Below are 19,335 nucleotides of genomic sequence, written 5' to 3'. Positions count from 1 at the left end.
ATTCATAAAATATAATAACATTTATTTTTTTCATCAAAATGCAAATACTGAATAGATAAAATATAAACTGGAATATGAACAGCGTTTATTTTGCAATTGATAAATCAGATTTTGAGTAATAAAGCAGACTTTACTAACACAACAATGGGTAAGTAAACCCACCATCTTAAATTTTCTATTTAAAGTCGTTATTATCTACTGGTTTCATCAACTTTTAAACAAGCAATACTTTCTTGATGAATAGCAAGAATCTTACTTCGTAAGCATAATAGAACAAAGTAAAGAAGTAGCAAACTAACACTTCCTATAGCTTCAGCGTAAGGAAACCACATAGGTGTGAAAAGGTCAATCAGATACCCAAGTATGATTGGTGTTACCATGACACCAACTGAACCTAGAAACATTATCACTGATACTATCTTGCCGGTTACTTTGAAAAAATCTTCTTCTATCCAAGATAATAACAAAGGAAATATAATTGACTGGCAGAACCCAGACATTGGCACAAAAATCCAAACTCCGATGTCTTTTCGATGTAATGTTGTGATCATTAGTCCGAATGAGGAAAGAGATAATCCAGTTATGTACGTAGCAATAACTTTGTATGTTTTATATCGATGGGTTATTATTATCCCTGATAATCTACCAATAGCAAAGGCAGTCCAGTATGATGTTGCTGCATATGAACCTTTAGACTGTGACCAGTGCAAATGTTCAAATGTAAATGTTGGCAAAAAGAAAACCATTGCTTCTTCAAGGAACAGATAAAAGCAAAACGTTGCACAGATTAACGAGAGACTTATAAAACGAATAGATCTTGGCAAATCCTTTGTAACTCGAGGTTGGATATGGTTGTCATTCCCGCTGGTTTGTTTTGTCGAACGGCAGAGGGAACACACAAATACCAAACTACAGCTAAGAGCAAAACCGGCAGTTATTGCGAATGCAAAATGTACTGACAAATCATGAGTCTCTTGCGTCTCAATAATAGTTGAACTTAAGTTTTCACTGAATTTATGAGCGTTGCTTACATTTGGATATGTAAATGTTTGGTTGTCCAAATGCATACGAGTGCTTAGAAACGGAGCTGTAGCTAAGGGGGATATTATACCACCAACTGCATACATAAAATGTACAGCTTGCATATAAGGTCCATTATGTATTCCCCATGTTTCAAATACCATAATTTTGCAGCCTACAAAATAATAGAAATAAATACGTCAAATAATGTACTGACTATGCCGTATGCATGTGTAAAATAATACAGTTCTGTAAATGAAACACGGGCAGTGTGAGTCAGTAATATAACGTTTCGTATAGATTCGAGGTACATGTAAATTGTATGTGTCCATGAACACAGACCGTTTATTGTGTACATATGGTTAAACGAGGTTTATGTTTTTATATTTGTTTATTAAGGGGCCACTTTACTCGAGATGCATAATTGAAAATCTCTTTTATCTGATAATACCACATAATAAGCATATCAATTTGATGTGTTACAATTAGTCAACTATGCTTATTTGTAACGCGTATTATCGATTAATTTCGTTTAGATATCCCCACTGTTCTGTCATATACAGTCCGTGTAACGTAAAAGTTAACAATACGAACGATGCCCGAACCATGTACGGACGATGCCCGAACGATGTACGTACGCTTCCCGAACGATGTACGAATGCAAACGAAACGCTGACCGAACGTTGTACGGACGCTGAACGAATGATGTACGAACGAAACCATGTACCATAAACCATACCATAAACGATAACATAAGCACCCTTCTATCGTACATCGTATGATTTTGCGTACATTGTTTCATTTAGCGTATACCGTATCGTTTAGCGTACATCGTTTCGTTTAGCGTATATCGTGTCGTTTAAGCGTACATCGTTTCTTGGCGTGCATAGTTTAGCTTCCTTTTTTTTTTTTTTAAATATAAAACAAAAATTGTGTTCTGTTTAATCTTTTGATATAGGTGATAATATGTGTAAAATTAAGATTGGATACATGTTTTAGTTTTTAATTAATAATTTAATAGATAATAATTTAATCTGACTCGATCTTGATCCAATATTATTTACATAAAAAGTTTGAAAAATAAACACTGAAATAAATTTAAACAAATTAAAAGATACAATTATGATTTGTTTTAGCCGTAGAAATACGTACTTGATGAATCTGCGAGTAAACTACAGTCTGCAGAAAATTCAGTCATTTTTTTTTTGAAAATAGCCTAAGGAATCACCATTTTTAGCTCACCTGGCCTAAAAGGCCAAGTGAGCTTTTCTCATCACTTGGCGTCCGGCGTCCGTCGTCGTCCGTCGTCGTCCGTCGTCCGTCGTCCGTCGTCGTCGTTAACTTTTACAAAAATCTTCTCCTCTGAAACTACTGGGCCAAATTAAACCAAACTTGGCCACAATCATCATTGGGGTATCTAGTTTAAAAAATGTGTCCTGTGACCCGGCCAACCATCCAAGATGGCCGCCATGGCTAAAAATAGAACATAGGGGTAAAATGCAGTTTTTGGCTTATAACTCAAAAACCAAAGCATTTAGAGCAAAACTGACATGGGAATTGTTAAACAGGTGAAGATCTATCTGCCCTGAAATTTTCAGATGAATCGGATAACCCGTTGTTGGGTTGCTGCCCCTGAATTAGTAATTTTAAGGAAATTTTGCTGTTTTGGTTATTATCTTGAATATTATTATAGATAGAGATAAACAGTAAACAGCAATAATGTTCAGCAAAGTAAGATTTACAAATTAGTCAACATGACTGAAATGGTCAGTTGACCCCTTTAGGAGTTATTGCCCTTTATAGTCAATTTTTAACCATTTTTCGTAAATCTTAGTAAATTTTACAAAATCTTCTCCTCTGAAACTACTGGGCCAAATTAATCCAAACTTGGCCACAATCATCTTTAGGGTTAGTAGTTTGAAAAATGTGTCCGGTGACCCGGCCATCCAAACAAGATGGCCGCCATGGCTAAAAATAGAACATGGGGTAAAATGCAGTTTTTGGCTTATAACTCAAAACCCAAAGCATTTAGAGTAAATCTGACATGGGGTAAAATTGTTTATCAGTTCAAGATCTATCTGCCCTGAAATTTTCAGATGAATCGGACAACCCGTTGTTGGGTTGCTGGCCCTGAATTAGTAATTTTAAGGAAATTTTGCTGTTTTTGGTTATTATCTTGAATATTATTATAGATAGAGATAAACTATAAACACCAATAATGTTCAGCAAAGTAAGATTTACAAATAAGTCAACATGACTGAAATGGTCAGTTGACGCCTTTAGGAGTTATTGCCCTTTATAGTCAATTTTTAACCATTTTTCGTAAATCTTACTAATCTTTTACAAAAATCTTCTCCTCTGAAACTTCTTGGCCAAATTAATCCAAACTTGGCCACAATCATCATTTGGGTTAGTAGTTTGAAAAATGTGTCCGGTGACCCGGCCATCCAAACAAGATGGCCGCAATGGCGAAAAATAGAACATGGGGTAAAATGCAGTTTTTGGCTTATAACTCAAAACCCAAAGCATTTAGAGCAAATCTGACAGGGGTAAAATTGTTTATCAGGTCAACATTTATCTGCTCTGAAATTTTTTGATGAATCGGACAACCCGTTGTTGGGTTGCTGACCCTGAATTGTTAGTTTTAAGGAAATTTTGCTGTTTTTGGTCATTATCTTGAATATTATTATTGATAGAGATAAACTGTAAACAACAATAATGTTCAGCAAAGTAAGATTTACAAATAAGTCAACATGACCGAAATGGCCTTAGGAGTTATTGTTCTTTATAGTCAATTTTTAACAATTTTCATAAAATTTGTAAATTTTTACTAACATTTTCCACTGAAACTAATGGGCCAAGTTCATTATAGATAGAGATAATTTTAAGCAGCAAGAATGTTCAGTAAAGTAAGATGTACAAACACATCACCATCACCAAAACACAATTTTGTCATGAATCCATCTGCTTCCTTTAATATTCACCTAGACCAAGGTGAGCGACACAGGCTCTTTAGAGCCTCTAGTTTTTTCTTTAAATGAACAATGTATTTTAGATGGAATTCCGAATTTTAATTGAATGTTCTAAATCTTAGTCATGTTAGTGTATTTCTGATATTATACAAATATAGCCTTTGTATGAGGTCGATACAAGGATATATTGACCTGAAAGAAGTATACTGACTGAGGACGAAGTCCGAGGTCGATATACTTCTTTGGGTCGATATATCCTGTATTGACCTCATACAAAGGCTATATTTGTTATATTATCAATTTCAGACCATTAGGTATATTTGTATCAAAATCGTCATTTGATTTTGTTTGAATTTTATACATCATATTGTCTCCTTGACAATAACAACATATTAGTTGTTATTTAATTATTTTGTTTCATTACATGACGTCACAAAGTAAATCGGTTTTTAGATATTCTAAAAATAACCGTGCAATATGCTCTGTGAAATATGCTTTTTGCTATCCGCCGTTTTCTCTCTACCTTCGAACATATAGTTTAACATGTGACTATCCCTAAACGAATCAAATTTGTTAAAATGTAGGAATTAATAATATATGATTGTACAGGCTCAAAAATGTCTTTGTTTTGCTGAAATGAAAGGTCACCGTCACCAGCCAATAAAAGCAAAATGGATATAGTAGATCTTTCTAATTTTGGAAAAAATATTTCTCGTGCTTCGTTGATAAAAGGGCACTTGAAAATAGTGAATACTATCCTCAACAGAATGACCACAGCTGCTTGCGGGATTGGGTTTAATATTGATAAGGTTTACATCTGCATTTGAATAACTGCACCATATTTCTCAACTGCACTGGTATTAAACTGATAACCGTAACTGGAATTACGACTATCCCAATATGGCAACGGCAGATATAGGTAAAATCTTAACAGCCATTTTTCTAAAATGTAGCATGTTTTTGTCAACAGTTACAAAACTGCAAGGTTTTTTTATACCATTACATCATATTTGAATCGTAACGGTGCACTGGAATTGTCTAAGCACTTTGAAAATTGCCGTTGGAAAATACTGCAAAGAGTGTTACAGAATATTAAGGTTGTCAAAGTTGAGAAAAACGCTTGGTACTTTTATATACTTTGTGGAAAGATAGAAAAACACTATAATTTTCGTCAGAACTCAAAGATTCTTCGATATGTCCCATTGTCCTCTGAATATTTTTAAAGATGAATAATTAAAAATTTGTATACCAAACATTTTAAATTTTACTCAGCGTTTATAAATAGCATTGAAAGTACAACAGCTCAAAAACGATAATCATTGATGAAATTAATGTAAATGAGCCACTCTTTCTCAGGTTGAGATGGAATATGTTCGTTATTTGATTTAACGAGTTTAACAATCGAGACCCCGGAAATTTCGTCTTATGACAAGCACGAAAAATGGCGAAACTGAACTTCCAACAGCGGACAATGATTTCTAATTATACAATGTACTTTCAATGGATGTTTTAAATGCAATTTAGAACTTATCAATTAAGACATTTCTTATCCCTTTTTAAATATATATATATGAAGTCACATGCACGAAGAAGTTAGTCTGACGTATGAAAATTGAAAAGAAAAAGGCATGGCAGGAGATAAGAGAAAAAAGGCAGTATGGCCATCTTGCCAAAAAGAAAAGTCATTATGAACTTATGAAAAACAAGTCAGGATACATTAATAACTATGAAAGGCAGGACAGAATAGAGTGTAAAATAAAAAAAAAACAGAACTACATTTACATTGAGATTACATTGAAAGAAAAATGCAGGACAACATTTTTCATCCTGGCCACAACTCCCCCACCCCTACCCTGTAAAAATTTAATGGTATCTCCCTAGTGTTGATTTCGACAACGATCTTTAATTGTAACCGCAGAGAAATAGTCAATTGTAAGTCGGTGTGACTCTATCCACCACCAACACATAACCACAAGCTGAGTGAGGAGACTTTCTTGCTAATAGACCTCTAGAACTATTTTCGACCTTGTCTTATTTTTTAAATTACGTCATTGATGATCTAATCACTACAACGTTTTAACAAAATATTCGTTCCCGTGAAAACTAAGATTTGTTTAACTTTCAAATTTCATCGTGGTCTCTTCTCAGGACATAGCGGCTATCTTTATGTTGGCTTAACAGCTGATTTCCTAATGCATGTAAAGCGAGACTTTGGTTAACTTGATTGCTTAGTTTGTATCATTTACAATTGTAATTTGGATAATTTCCAATCAAATTTAAATATAATATATACAGATTAAAATATGCCTCTATATTGTTAGAAGATGTCAATGTTATTTACAAAGCTTTAATTCATGTTTATACAAACAGAGCAAGCAAGCCTACCAAAGTTTTACTCTACAAGCATTAGGAAATTAGCTGTAAAGTCGACAAGATAACAGGTTAATGTATTCAAGCGAATTTAAGATTTGTTGCAATTCTAAAGTACAATGGTTAAATCAATCTTAACTTTGATGTGCCACATGGGCATCCCTATAAAATAAGACAGTCCATGCGTGACCCATGGCATTAGATATTATGCATGTCAGTGGATATTTTCTTTGTAAAGCTAGCACTAATAACCTATATTATTTACGTGTCTGAAATATTTTGAAAAGTGAAACTAAACTTTTGAACAGACCATTCATGAACGTCGTTTGTGTGAATTCTGGATTTACACGTATGAAAAACTCTTCACTTTTCGCGATTCGAGGAAAACAAATTTAACAAACACTGTTGAGGAACACAAATAAAAAAATAATTCTGTATCATAAATTTAATTTGTTAATATTTGCAACTCTTAAAACCAGCTGATAATTTTTTATTCATCATGTTGAATAACCTAACAAATGGGGATACATGTAAACACGACTTCCCAAATTTAATCTAAAACTCAACTACGTTACCCAACACTTTTAATATTGAAACAATACAAGATATAAATATTTTTTTTTATCGAATTCGAATACTGGGAGCTATCTGAAGTCTGTTCATAGGATCTCATTTTTAATATAGGCGTGGCAATCCATCACTTTAATCCAATCAACTGTCCTTAATAATAAAGATTGACGTGCAATTGTGTCTGTGTCAAGTTAGATAAATATATTCATATTTCTGGACGTACATATGTCAGGGTTTAGGCTATTTCATTCGATAGTATATGAAAAAAAAAGGATTTTCTGATATTTTATCTTTAACTGAAAAAAATGGCATTAAATCGTAGATAGTTATCAAAAGTACCAGGATTATAATTTTATACGCCGACGCGCGTTTCGTCTACATAAGACTCATCAGTGACGCTCAGATCAAAATAGTTAAAAAGCCAAATAAATACAAAGTTGAAGAGGCAGTCCCACTTTATGTGACGAATAGAACATATTGAGCTTTTTTGGATTTTCTTTGTCCACTAGCAAATGTCCTGTACCACTGATTATATATATAACTTCCGGACTAGTAAAGACAGGCAACCCAGTTACTAATCTTCCTGCTTTAAACTGAACATGTTCCAGATTGTTGGAATCTAGTTTAGTACAGTCATTCCATAACTCACGTGCATATTACATAATTGATCTTATAAGTGTATGCGAATAAGACAAATCCTAGTCAATACATATTTCAATTTTTTTTAGAAATTTAATCTTGTGCTTGCACACTTTAAAACGTTTTCTATATATATTGTATAGAGTTTACCATTGGAATCAAAAGTAATACTTAAATGTTTATGACAGGAGACAATTCTACCGGTGTGTAGAAATACCGCAAAGGACTTCTTAGTGCACTAAGAAGAAAGCTTTTGCACTAAGGACATTAAAACGATGTGTTGAGACCTCAAAGAACACGGATATAAGAGGATATGAGTATATAACTCATATTTATAAAGTTTGGTATCAAAAGATATTGTAATTTTGAAGTAAAATGCTTTTTAATCGGCGCGTGCCACTCGGCAATCATCATGTTCAATAAACCTTATCCAATAAACAATTGTCTTGCCACCCACCAATCATCATGTTCAATCAACCTTATCCAATAAAAAAATGTCTTTTGATCGTTACTAATTGATTAATTTATGGTTGTTGTTGAATGCACCTAACGGTTTAGCATGGTATAATTTCAAGTTGATGAAAGAAAAATAAAAAATTGAATTTTGTGTTTACTTTGCCTTTGTTAAAATTTGTTTTTAAGGAAACTGAATATGTAAGCTTTTTTTTTTTTAAAGAGGCCAATTTTGAGATACAAATTGAGAAAAAAACATGCTTCTGAGCTTTCATTTCCTATACATTCTTTCATTATACCTTGAAAGACATATGAAAGTATGTGGCTTCCGTAGGGCTCTTCAAAACCCGATTACAAAAGTATTATAGAAGTTTTAAAACTGCAAGCGGTAAATACTATTTTATGTTTTAAAAAGAGAATATAAATCATAAGTGTCTTCTTTGAACGATTAATTTATTACTGAATAATCAAATTTTCTTCTTTATTTTAACAATTGAAGATGAATACCATTTTCATTTATAATGTAATAAGCATAGTGATGTAAGAAATATAATGCACAATGTGGGAGAACTTAATAATTTAGTTAACTTAATCATATGACTCTAGAGCCCGTTCTGCCATGATTATTAATTGAAGAGACGATAAAGAACTGGACAACTGTGGAAATAAATGATTTTAAGATTTGGAAATAAATGAAAGTGGTGTATGAATATATGAATATATACAACAAAAATAAGCGAAAGGAGATATGGTATGGTTTTCCACAAAAGTTAAAATGAAGTAGATGGAAATAAATAAGTCATATTTACACTCTTAAAACGTGTTTAGGGCCTAAACATCAAGCTATACATATTTTTACTTGTAATGCATTTGTAAATAAGTTCTTATCCTCAATATGTTCCTCTCCTAAACACGTGAAGGAAAGTGTTTAAATTTATACATGGTTAACCCTATATGCATTTAACCTGACAACATGTTAAAGATAAACATGTTTTGGTGCTGCCTCTTATCAACAGAAATGATACATTCTCAGTAAATCACATCAGAAATTAGATTAGACTAAAACCTCATTAAAACTGAATATATTTGTTTTTGTAGAACATGAGTTTAGTCTCCCTTAAAACATAATAAATCATCATACAGAGACCAAGGCAGCAAAGATAGTCAAAATAATCTTTCTGCATTTGCCAGTATTCTATCCTTTTAAAATCCTTGCTGTGAGGTTTGGTTGACATCAGAAAAATGAATGAAATATTGGCCACTGGATCTTAAGCAACCAAATATCATCCTCATCTTTCCGTGAAGATTTCACAATTATTTGTCTTTTTAAAATTAAAAGGATAAAAAAATTTATCATGTACTTAGACTAAATAACATATGATTTTTACCGTATGATAATAGCATTAAATTAAAGTATTTTCCATATTTTTCGAATTGGTGCTTAGCGGGCTGATATGAAAAGTTTATCACATGCTTCGATTGTTATCACATGCCTTTCCGTAACGTTATCACATGGCATTCCGGTGATACTCGGCAAATTCCGGAAATTACACCTCAATGCTACGTTTTCAGTGAAAAACATTACAAAGTAGTGTACAAAACAATTATTTGAATACTGGAAAGTGTATTGTATAAAATAATTAAATTAAATTAAAAAAAAAAAAAATTATTAAATAAATGCATTTTTTAAGTTTGTCTGAAACATAATTTAGGAAGTTACTTTTAAAAAGTTGACTTTTCCAAACAATGTTCATTATGTATATTGTTGAATTATTTTTTTTTTGTCGATTCGTCCATATTAAAATGTGTTTTTTTTCTCTGTTGATGCATATGATAGAAAGATTTCATATTGAATGTATCAAATTTGGGGTCCGACGTCCGTGAACTTTTTACTCTTTCAACTTCTTTTCGGGAACCACGTTAAAGGATCAATATATGAATGTATTATTTTTCTCTACTGTTGAAGCATATGATAAACAGATCATAACATGTCATTTTTCATATCGCATGTATTATCAGCCCTCGGTCAATATCAGCCCTCGAGCTATGCGGCTCTTGGGCTGATATTGAACCTAGGGCTGATAATACATGCGATATGAAAAATGCCATGTAATAATCTGATAATATATGAGTTGAAAATACGCCATTACATTAGAAGTAAAAAAATATAACAGACAGAAATACAGAATAAACACGGCAGGAACAAACAAACGGAAAAAAAACCCAGAACAATTTGAAATACCATATACATGTTTAATCAGTATAAAAGCGGGTTATAAACGGGTCAAGGTTGGGCGAACATGAACTTCTACCGATTACACAGGTGACAATCAACTGATTGAGGCACGTGTCGAGAAAACCTTAAATAACTCTCTAATAAAAAAAAGATATAAATAATTATTATGAAATTTTTACAAAGTCTATTTTTTGATGCCATGTCCCTTGTGACAATTGTATCATTCCATCAGGTCCTTAATGCACATTTTTGTTCCTAGTGCACTAAGGAGGTCCTTTGCGGTATTTCTACCGACCCCAATTCTACTACTTGATTTTGAAGTTCTTATTTTAATATCATTTGGAGAAGAATTACAGGAGAATAGCATAGTAATTGTCTTGTTCCGATTAAAATCAATAAACCAATCCTTAGACCATGCTAAAATTTGTTCTAAATCGCTATTAAAGACATTCACTATTGTGTTAGGACTAGTTCTTGAATAAGAAAAGGATGTTTCATTAGCATACAATCGAGTTAGACTTATCAAATTACCAGCTATGTCATATACATGAATAAGGAATAGTAGGGAACCTAATACAGAGCCTTGTGGAACTCCTGCATTAGTATTCTCAAAAGGCAAATATGAAACAGAAACGCATTTTGTATATTTGAAATATAACTAATTAAGTGATTAAATACATTTTTAAATACAATTTCTTTTCAAATACTTTGCCCACTGCTGAAAATAATGAGATTGGTCTAAAATTGAAAAATCAGTGATTTGTCCCTGGTTTTGAAAATAAACATATGCTCAAAGTCAACTCATTTTAAAGAAGTTTTGAAAATAAAATGGCTAAATGCATTTTTTTTTTACATCAAGCACAAATAAATTTACATGTTACATTATGAGATCAAAATATCTTAAATTCCCCAGTCCAGAGATACCATGTATATTCGCCTGAATATACCATATCGAGAATTTTACATTCATACTTGTTACGTAATAAGATATTTGCCCAGGTAAAAAGATCCAGCAGGTGGTGTATATTCTAAAGTGTTTATCGCCTCCCATTATACATGCTGACGATGATATTTAGCTTTAGGGCCGTTTTGTTTTCGCAAAGAAAAACAAAAATTAAACAGTTTTATATATATAATATTCTGTTGAAAAATCATTTTTAAAATTAAAGGTAAACAGATAAGCATTACGTCTTCGCAATTTCTTGTTAAGATCCATGGACACAGATGTCAGAATGAATAAGAAAACACTAAACTCTTAAACAATATATTGTTAAATGGACACCAAACACATTTTGATATAATAGTGTACTGATAGATTTTCTACGTTCTGAAAACTTCAACATCCCATCAACAATACTTAGATTAAAGTCCTAAGTTTTATAAAGTAAATATATTTTTTTTAAATATCATTTGCAAGGCTGCATGTACATTGAACTATCGTTTTCATATATTTCTTTTCCGCCATGCATAAGTTTAATCTTTACTTTGACTTAATTCTCATGATATAATTTTTTTATGTATAATTTGTTTCAGAGATCGATTTGTAAACGGTATTAAAATAATTAACCCACACAGAGCGATAGCACAGACAGATGTAGTAGTCTGAGCCGAAAACAATACGTAATATGATAATATAAGCAAGTGTGACAAACCAATCACAAATTTGTTGTTTTGGATTATTCATGGTTGACTAGTTCTATATTAACCAGTGACACGTGTCCTAATTTTTAAGAAAAGGGACAGAAAAAGTATTTAACAAAAATAACCGGTTTTTCAAAACTATATTTTCAAAATGCACTGCATAATTTAAACAGCTTTAAAGTGTTTCATTTTATTTTATGTTTGTGTCAATGCTCATGACTTACGAGTATTATATTTCTTGTGAAATTGATAGATTAGCGTTTTTTTACAACTACCGAACAAAAGAATATAGCGTAAACGTCAATTAATGGACAAGCAACCCAACGAGAAAAATAAAATTTAAGTGGCATCTACATGCACATGTATAACTAGTTTGGAGTTAGAGAAATCATTCAATGCCATATGATTCTATTCAGATTTGTGCGTTTTTCGATTTACGAATAAGTCAATAAGATAAAAAGTAATTGAAGCCAAAAAAAAGGTACATGAAATAACGTAATAACATAAGTTTACATATACATATGTACCTAGTAGCATTTAATAAAACAACATTTGAACTTATTATTTCCATTTTTTTTCAATTGTAATTTAATATTTATGTATATTTAATGTTACCCGATATGGAGTTCTTCTAAAAATAAAAATCATTTGAATGGGTATTTCTGGTGTATATACATGTATCACACGTGCTATCTACATGTACAATATACGGAAATGACACGGCTGGGTATTGTAAAGTTACTGAAGGTAGATTAATGTCAGGTGTATATCCCCGGACGAAGAATTTACTGGTGTGTCAAAACGTTCAAGTGTAATTTGTCATATTGTAAAGGTTTGAATCGCGCTCGTCTCTTCTTTTTTTTATAATATGAATTGCGCCAATAAATGGAATTTGACACATTTCCCATTTCCAGTCTCTATTTTATTAATTGTGTTATAATAACCTCGAAACGATTAACCTATTTACACCTTCGTGTAACATTAGACTGTTAAATAACTTTATAATTACTAAAATTACTAAAATTTGAAATTTTGTACTTTAAGAAAGTTTCCTTCTGTATGCCATGTTTTTTGTGTCAATTATATCATTCCATCAGGTCCTTAATGCACTATTTTGTTCTAAGTGCATGCACTAAGGAGGCACTTTGCGGTATTTCTTCTTGTACCTTTAAATACCGGAAAGGACCTCCTCGGTGCACTTAGAACAAACATTGGAAAACAAGTCTATAGTATTTGCGCAATTAAATGATTGTTTTATTGGCGCAAATGAATGCTGCAGTTTTTACAATAAAGTGATGCAAAAAAAGAATTGGCGTAATTAAGTTGTGGCGCAAATTAATTCTTTTTTATCGAAACTGGATATCGACCTTCAAAACATTGTGTGTACACAAACGAAACAGTATTTATCTTTTACGCAATCTAGCCGGAGAATAAAAGTTTTTGCAATTTGTGTAGGATTTCAATTTTAGAATGTAATGAACAAGTAAGAAGATCGTTAGAAACCTTAAGCGAATCGGAAAATGAGCTATGCACGATGAAAGGGAAAAGTTTGGTGCGTCGATAAAAAATTTCATAGATGCATGTGATAATTGTAAAATTTCAAGTCTTTAAATAACATCCATTTGTAGAACTGATTATTTCGATCCTTCAAATATGTGTAAAATAATAATAAAAAAATATATTATTTAGTCTCTTTCATGTAAATACTGTAGATTTGTATTTGATCATCGATTGCAAACATAACGCCCAGTGACAAATATTTCATGTATTCGTACAAAGAACAAATCAACTTCTTTTAGAATACAATTGATTGGTTATTTAAGGTAAATGATTTGCGACATAATAAGTGAAACTTGGCCAGTAGCTTACCTCTATGATAAAGAAATATGAAAAAGGTAGAGTTATTTTTTAATTCTGTACTTTACTCATACATGGACTTAAGCACTTTTAACAGTAAAAAAAACCCAGTTTTAACACCGACAGCAGGAATCACAAGCGATGCTGGTTCCATAGATATCTTCAACGAATTTTTATATATCCCTGGCAGTTTTCGGTATATATCAGACTCTGACATTGAGGAGAACAAATACCATGGATGTGTTGTCTTTTTTTCTAATACATTTAGATATAAAACGTTTACTTCATAGAAAGCCTCATTTATATAACATTATATATAATTTATTGTGTCAAGGAAGTATTTGGATCAGAGAAATATTTGGCGGAGGAGTGAGAGAGACATATAGACTTATATCGCGGTATTTGGTCTCTTGTTGTTCATGTCAAAATGTGATGGGAGGAAACGTTTCCCTTTCGTTTTATATATATTCCATAATGATATTAGTTAGAGATTTAATCCAATCCAAACTAATAATTGTTTATTTTTTTATCTCGCATCTTTTTATATTAAATCATTTTAACTCAAAACTATAATAATTGAAATAACTTTCTGAAATAAAACCCTAACATACTTGTATATCAGACGCTTAACAAAACGATATACCATACGATTGATGAAACGCTAAACGATATTACATACCATACGATAAACGAAACGCTAAACGCTAAACGATACCATAAACCATACGACAAATAAAACGATTAACGATACCATGAAGCATACGTTATACAAAACCCTCAACGGTGACATTTACCATACGATGAACGAACGATGAACGAACGCTGACCGAACGTTGTACGGACGCTATACGAACGATGTACGGACGATGACCGATCTCTATACGAACGATTACCGAACGCTGTACGTACGATTCCCGAACGAAAAAAGTGTTAACTTTTACGTTACAGGGACTGTACCTCTTTGGTCATGTTCGTCCCATTGTTCGTCGATTTATCCATTCTTGATAACTTTTTTGATAGGTAAGTATAATAATAATATTGAATGTCTGATTGCGTATCTTGAAATGTTGAATTTTCATTGACGTAATTGATAACGTTTGAATGACATCCTTAATTTTATAACGCTTGTAATCGCATGTTAGTGAATTACATGAGACTAATAGACGATAACCAAACAACGGTACATTAAAGTTAACATAAATCCGACTTTCATCACCAAATAACAAGTGTTCATAAAATATAACCGCTAATATGTTTTTTTAAATAAAAAAAAAAACACATTCAAGAACAAGACTATCGGTAGTTCAAAACTCTACTAAATTGGTGGTGGTGAAAGGGACATCCTGGATCATTCAGTTTTGTGTAAACACTGAACATTCCAATTAACCGTATAATTAATTATTTACAAACGTCAAATACAAGAATAACATGACAAACATATAATTTTTGCTGGGGACTGTTTATATGTAGGGTCTTATTATCCAAAAATAAAGCTTACCATGCTGTACAACAAACAAATTCACGCTCTACACTATTTACCTACATTAAAATGTGTTAATACATCTATTTTTCTTGATATAAAGTATCGTTTATCGCATGTAGCGCACATTAAAAATATTATAAGGATATTAACTGATTTTTTTTATAAATTGCACACACCTGCATCAATCACACCTCTAGCACTTCCACGTATAAGAAACAATATTATCATTAAAACGTAATTTTTACACCATGGGATCACCGCTGTCAAAATGGCGAATGCTGCAGTTAGTGTTGACATAGTAATCATGTGGTGTCTTTGTCTGAATATCCATCCTGCAACTAAAGCTCCGATGAGATATCCTAATGAGAGAGCTGTTAAGTAATATGAAGCCTCATCTAATGTTGTACTTGTCAAGACTTGCAAATCTGGTAAAACTGGTCCAAGTTGTCCTGCATTCCACCCCTGTGAAACTAAAGTGTTATTAACATTTTGAAATGCACGAACTTCAATAGTAAACGAACATCTTTTGATTATTTGAAGGACATATACAAATAAAAGAAATAACATAGATACATACGATGCATTGTCTAAATGGTGATAATTAGGTCTTTCCACTTTTTTGTGGAAAGACCTATTGTTTTTCTTCTGATTATTTTTTTTTTTTTTTTTTCTTCCGCCTAATTTTGTTCTTGCGATAAACATTTGTTTCGCAATATGTCGCTTAGATATTTTGTATATAATATCTAACAGTTTATGCGCTTTTGAAATTTACCCTGCGTAAACAAATACTTTTCTTTGTAGGAGTTATCTCCCCAAACACTGTTTTCCTTGTTAGCGCATCTCCTTCGCAACCGTAAAAGATTATGACAAATTTATTTTACAAAATTGCTCGTTATATCCTTCGCATGATTTGTCCTATTTTGACCGAAGCGATATGACCGCTCCATATGAGAGTTATTTCCCCTTATGCATCTGATATAAGTGATATGAATTTCTATCTTATAAACCATAAGTGATAGAGACCTAGGATCTTTTGATTTGAGGTCCTTGGTCCCAAAAAATGAAAATTAGGTCAAGGTCAAAGGTCAAGGTCATATTTTAATATTTGAATTTGGCTTATTTTCACTTATATCCAAAGACTGTATAAGATATCAACAAATTATTTTTACTAAATTGTTAGTTGCGACATGTCGTAAGATGTAAATTTTGATTGCAAGCGTACGTTGAATGTGAAAGGGAGTTTTCTCCCCTCTTGTATTAAAAAATACGCGTTTGGTGATATAACTCATTAACTAAATATAATTAAGACCTATGGTCTTTTGATTTGAGGTCCTTGGTTTATGACCTTGAAATTGATCTCAAGGTCATAGCTTAATTTGACGTTCTATATTTTGACCTTTGCTTTTATTCTATATGTATACATGATAAAGATATACAACTTTTAGAAAAAGGTATCAAGCCATTTAACCTTGAAAAAAAACAACCGGAAGTGACCTTTTGTAAACCGGAAGTAGCTATTTTTTGTACTTTATTAATATAAAAGTATATAGAACCAGATATTTTTGGAATCGGTTTCAAGTAAATATTTAAATATAATCGGAAGTAACATTTTTCAAACCGGAAGTAACAAATTATCTCCCTTATTTAAAAAAAAATGTATGGAAACAATATATTTTTGGAATCAGCTTACTAGGAGCTATCATTTGACAATTGAAATGACATTTTAAACTTAGTTTCACAACTTTTCATATCAAAAAGGATGGAAAGACCTTCAACTGTTCTCTGAATTTTTTTTTTTTTTTCTTCCGCCTAATTTTGTTCTTGCGATAAACATTTGTTTTGCAATATGTCGCTTAGATATTTGGTATATGATATCGAACAATTGATGCGCTTTTGAAATTTACCCTGCGTAACCGAAAACTTTTCTTTGTAGGAGTAATCTCCCCAAACACTGTTTTCCTTGTGAGCGCAACTCCTTCGCAAACGTAAAATATTATGACAAATTTATTTTACAAAATTGCTCGTTATATCCTTTGCATGATTTGTCCTATTTTGATCGAAGTGATATGAATGCTCCATACGAGAGTTATTTCCCCTTATTCATTTGATATAAGTGAATTGCATTTCTAACTGGTAAACCATAATTGATAGAGACCTAGGATCTTTTGATTTGAGGTCCTTGGTCCAAAAAAATGAAAATTAGGTCAAGGTCAAAGGTCAAGGTCATATTCTAATTTTTGAATATGGCTCATTTCCACTCATTTCCAAAAAACGTTTAAGATATCGACAAATTATTTTTTCTAAATCGTTTGTTGTGACATGTCGTAACACGTAAATTTTGATTGCAAGGGTACGTTGAATGTGAAAGGGAGTTTTCTCCCCTTTGGTATTTAAAAATACGCGTATGGTGATATAACTCATTAACTAAACATAATTAAGACCTATGGTCTTTTGATTTGAGGTTCTTGGTTAATGACCTTGAAATTGATCACAAGGTCATAGCTTAATTTGACGTTCTAGATTTTGACCTTTGCTTTTACCCCATCTGTATACATAATAAAGTCATGAGACTTTTTGACAAACGGTATCAAACCATTTAAACTTAAAAAAACAACCGGAAGTGACCTTGTGTAAACCGGAAGTAGCTATTTATTGTACTTTATTACATAAAAGTATAAAAAACAAGATATTTTTGGAATCAGTGTCAAGTAAATAGTCAAATATTATCGGAAATAGAGTTTTTCAAACCGGAAGTAAGAAATTATCTCCCTTATCTAAAAAAAATATTGTTTAGAAACCATATATTTTTGGAATCAGCGTACAATAAGCTATCATTTGACGATTGAAATGACATTTTAAACCTATTTTTACACCTTTCATATTAAAATACATTGTTTTGGTGGAAAGACCTTCAATTGTTCTCTGAACAATTGGTTTTTAATTGATATTTCTTTTTGTTTTAGCTGATTTCAAATCGTGTGTGTCTGTAACGTTAAAGTGAAAATGAACTGCTTTATTGTACATCAATGTTCAGTAGGAAACTGTTTAGCAGATAAACTTTAATTTACACTCTTTACCACGCTTTTCGCATTATGTTCTTTTCACTTATAGTGATTGATACTGTTGATTTAGTGTGATGACTTCTTTTTAAGTTGTCATTGGCTATGTGCTATTCATTAGCAACTTTTGAAACTTATAAATCGATACGTGTTGCGAACGTATTTTTGTTAGTTACTTAGATTGCATTCAATCGATATAATGGGTTATGGTTTTTTTTCAACTTCTTTGTGTAACGTTACAGTACTATTCACGTTTAGAAGAGGGTTGAGGGTATGGAAATATGTACGTGCGTTTGCAAGCCAATATTCTACAAGCTATGTGTACGTTCCTGTCCAAATTCAAGAGTCCGTAATTTGTTCTGTGTTGTTCATTGTTGAATATCATACTAATTTTCGTTTATTATTGTGTATAGTAAATACGTATGTTATCATTTTTGTGTCAAATGTATAACTAGCGCAATTCTAGAGCTTTGTAGCATGCTTAGCTGCATTTGTTTTACGTGTTTTTAATAACCGCTTGTTGACCTATATTTGCTTAAATCCGACTCATATTGATTCTGTTTGATGGTCTGCCCATTGAGGTATTCCACATGTTTATTTTATGTAGAAATTATTTATAATAATGCAAATAATGTAATAATGTTATCTCGTTGTTTTCTTTAATTTTCACACTCACCAAACATGCATTTAACCACAATAAAGAAAATGTCTGATACAATTTGCCTCTGTATATTGCATCTGTACGAAGTCGAATAAATATGCTAGATTGGTTCGTTTCTTCCACTTCATCCGTTGAGTTTAGTTCCTTCAAAATAATTGTGTTTGGTTTATTTTCGTCATTATCAGACATATTCCAAATATTTGAATACAAATCCACCTTAGTCAACGAATTTTTATCTTATACTATATACATTACACACATATTAATGATATCGTGACAATTTATATGACAGTCTGTGATAAGAACCAGTGCTGTAACTAAGTCGACACTTTAACATTTTGAAGCGTTGAAATGTCTTTTAAATGTGCATTAGA

The 19,335-nt window shown here is 31.9% G+C and overlaps 1 protein-coding gene across 1 annotated transcript; it reads right to left on the bottom strand.

Moving 5' to 3' along the window:
- Nucleotides 1-129: 129 nt before the first annotated feature.
- Nucleotides 130-19,109, bottom strand: LOC143083435 (sodium-dependent glucose transporter 1-like). The gene is made up of 3 exons (XM_076259695.1): nt 18,977-19,109; nt 15,418-15,711; nt 130-1,195 (listed from the first exon to the last, which is right to left on the bottom strand). The coding sequence occupies exons 1-3, from the start codon at nt 18,981-18,983 to the stop codon at nt 192-194; spliced, it is 1,305 nt and encodes a 434-aa protein (XP_076115810.1). The 5' UTR covers nt 18,984-19,109; the 3' UTR covers nt 130-191.
- Between the last annotated feature and the right edge of the window lie 226 nt (nt 19,110-19,335).

This window comes from Mytilus galloprovincialis, chromosome 7 (assembly GCF_965363235.1).
Source record: "Mytilus galloprovincialis chromosome 7, xbMytGall1.hap1.1, whole genome shotgun sequence".
NCBI classification, from domain to species: domain Eukaryota; kingdom Metazoa; phylum Mollusca; class Bivalvia; order Mytilida; family Mytilidae; genus Mytilus; species Mytilus galloprovincialis.
Note: the sequence above shows the minus strand (reverse complement) of the source record. Positions and strands in the feature narration are given on the sequence as shown.

Excerpts from the sequence above, each read along its gene's own strand:
- LOC143083435 (XM_076259695.1), bottom strand. Across the intron at positions 1,196-15,417 it reads TAGAGGTGTGATTGATGCAG|GCTGCAAAATTATGGTATTT; the intron begins GTGTGTGCAATT and ends ATTATTTTGTAG.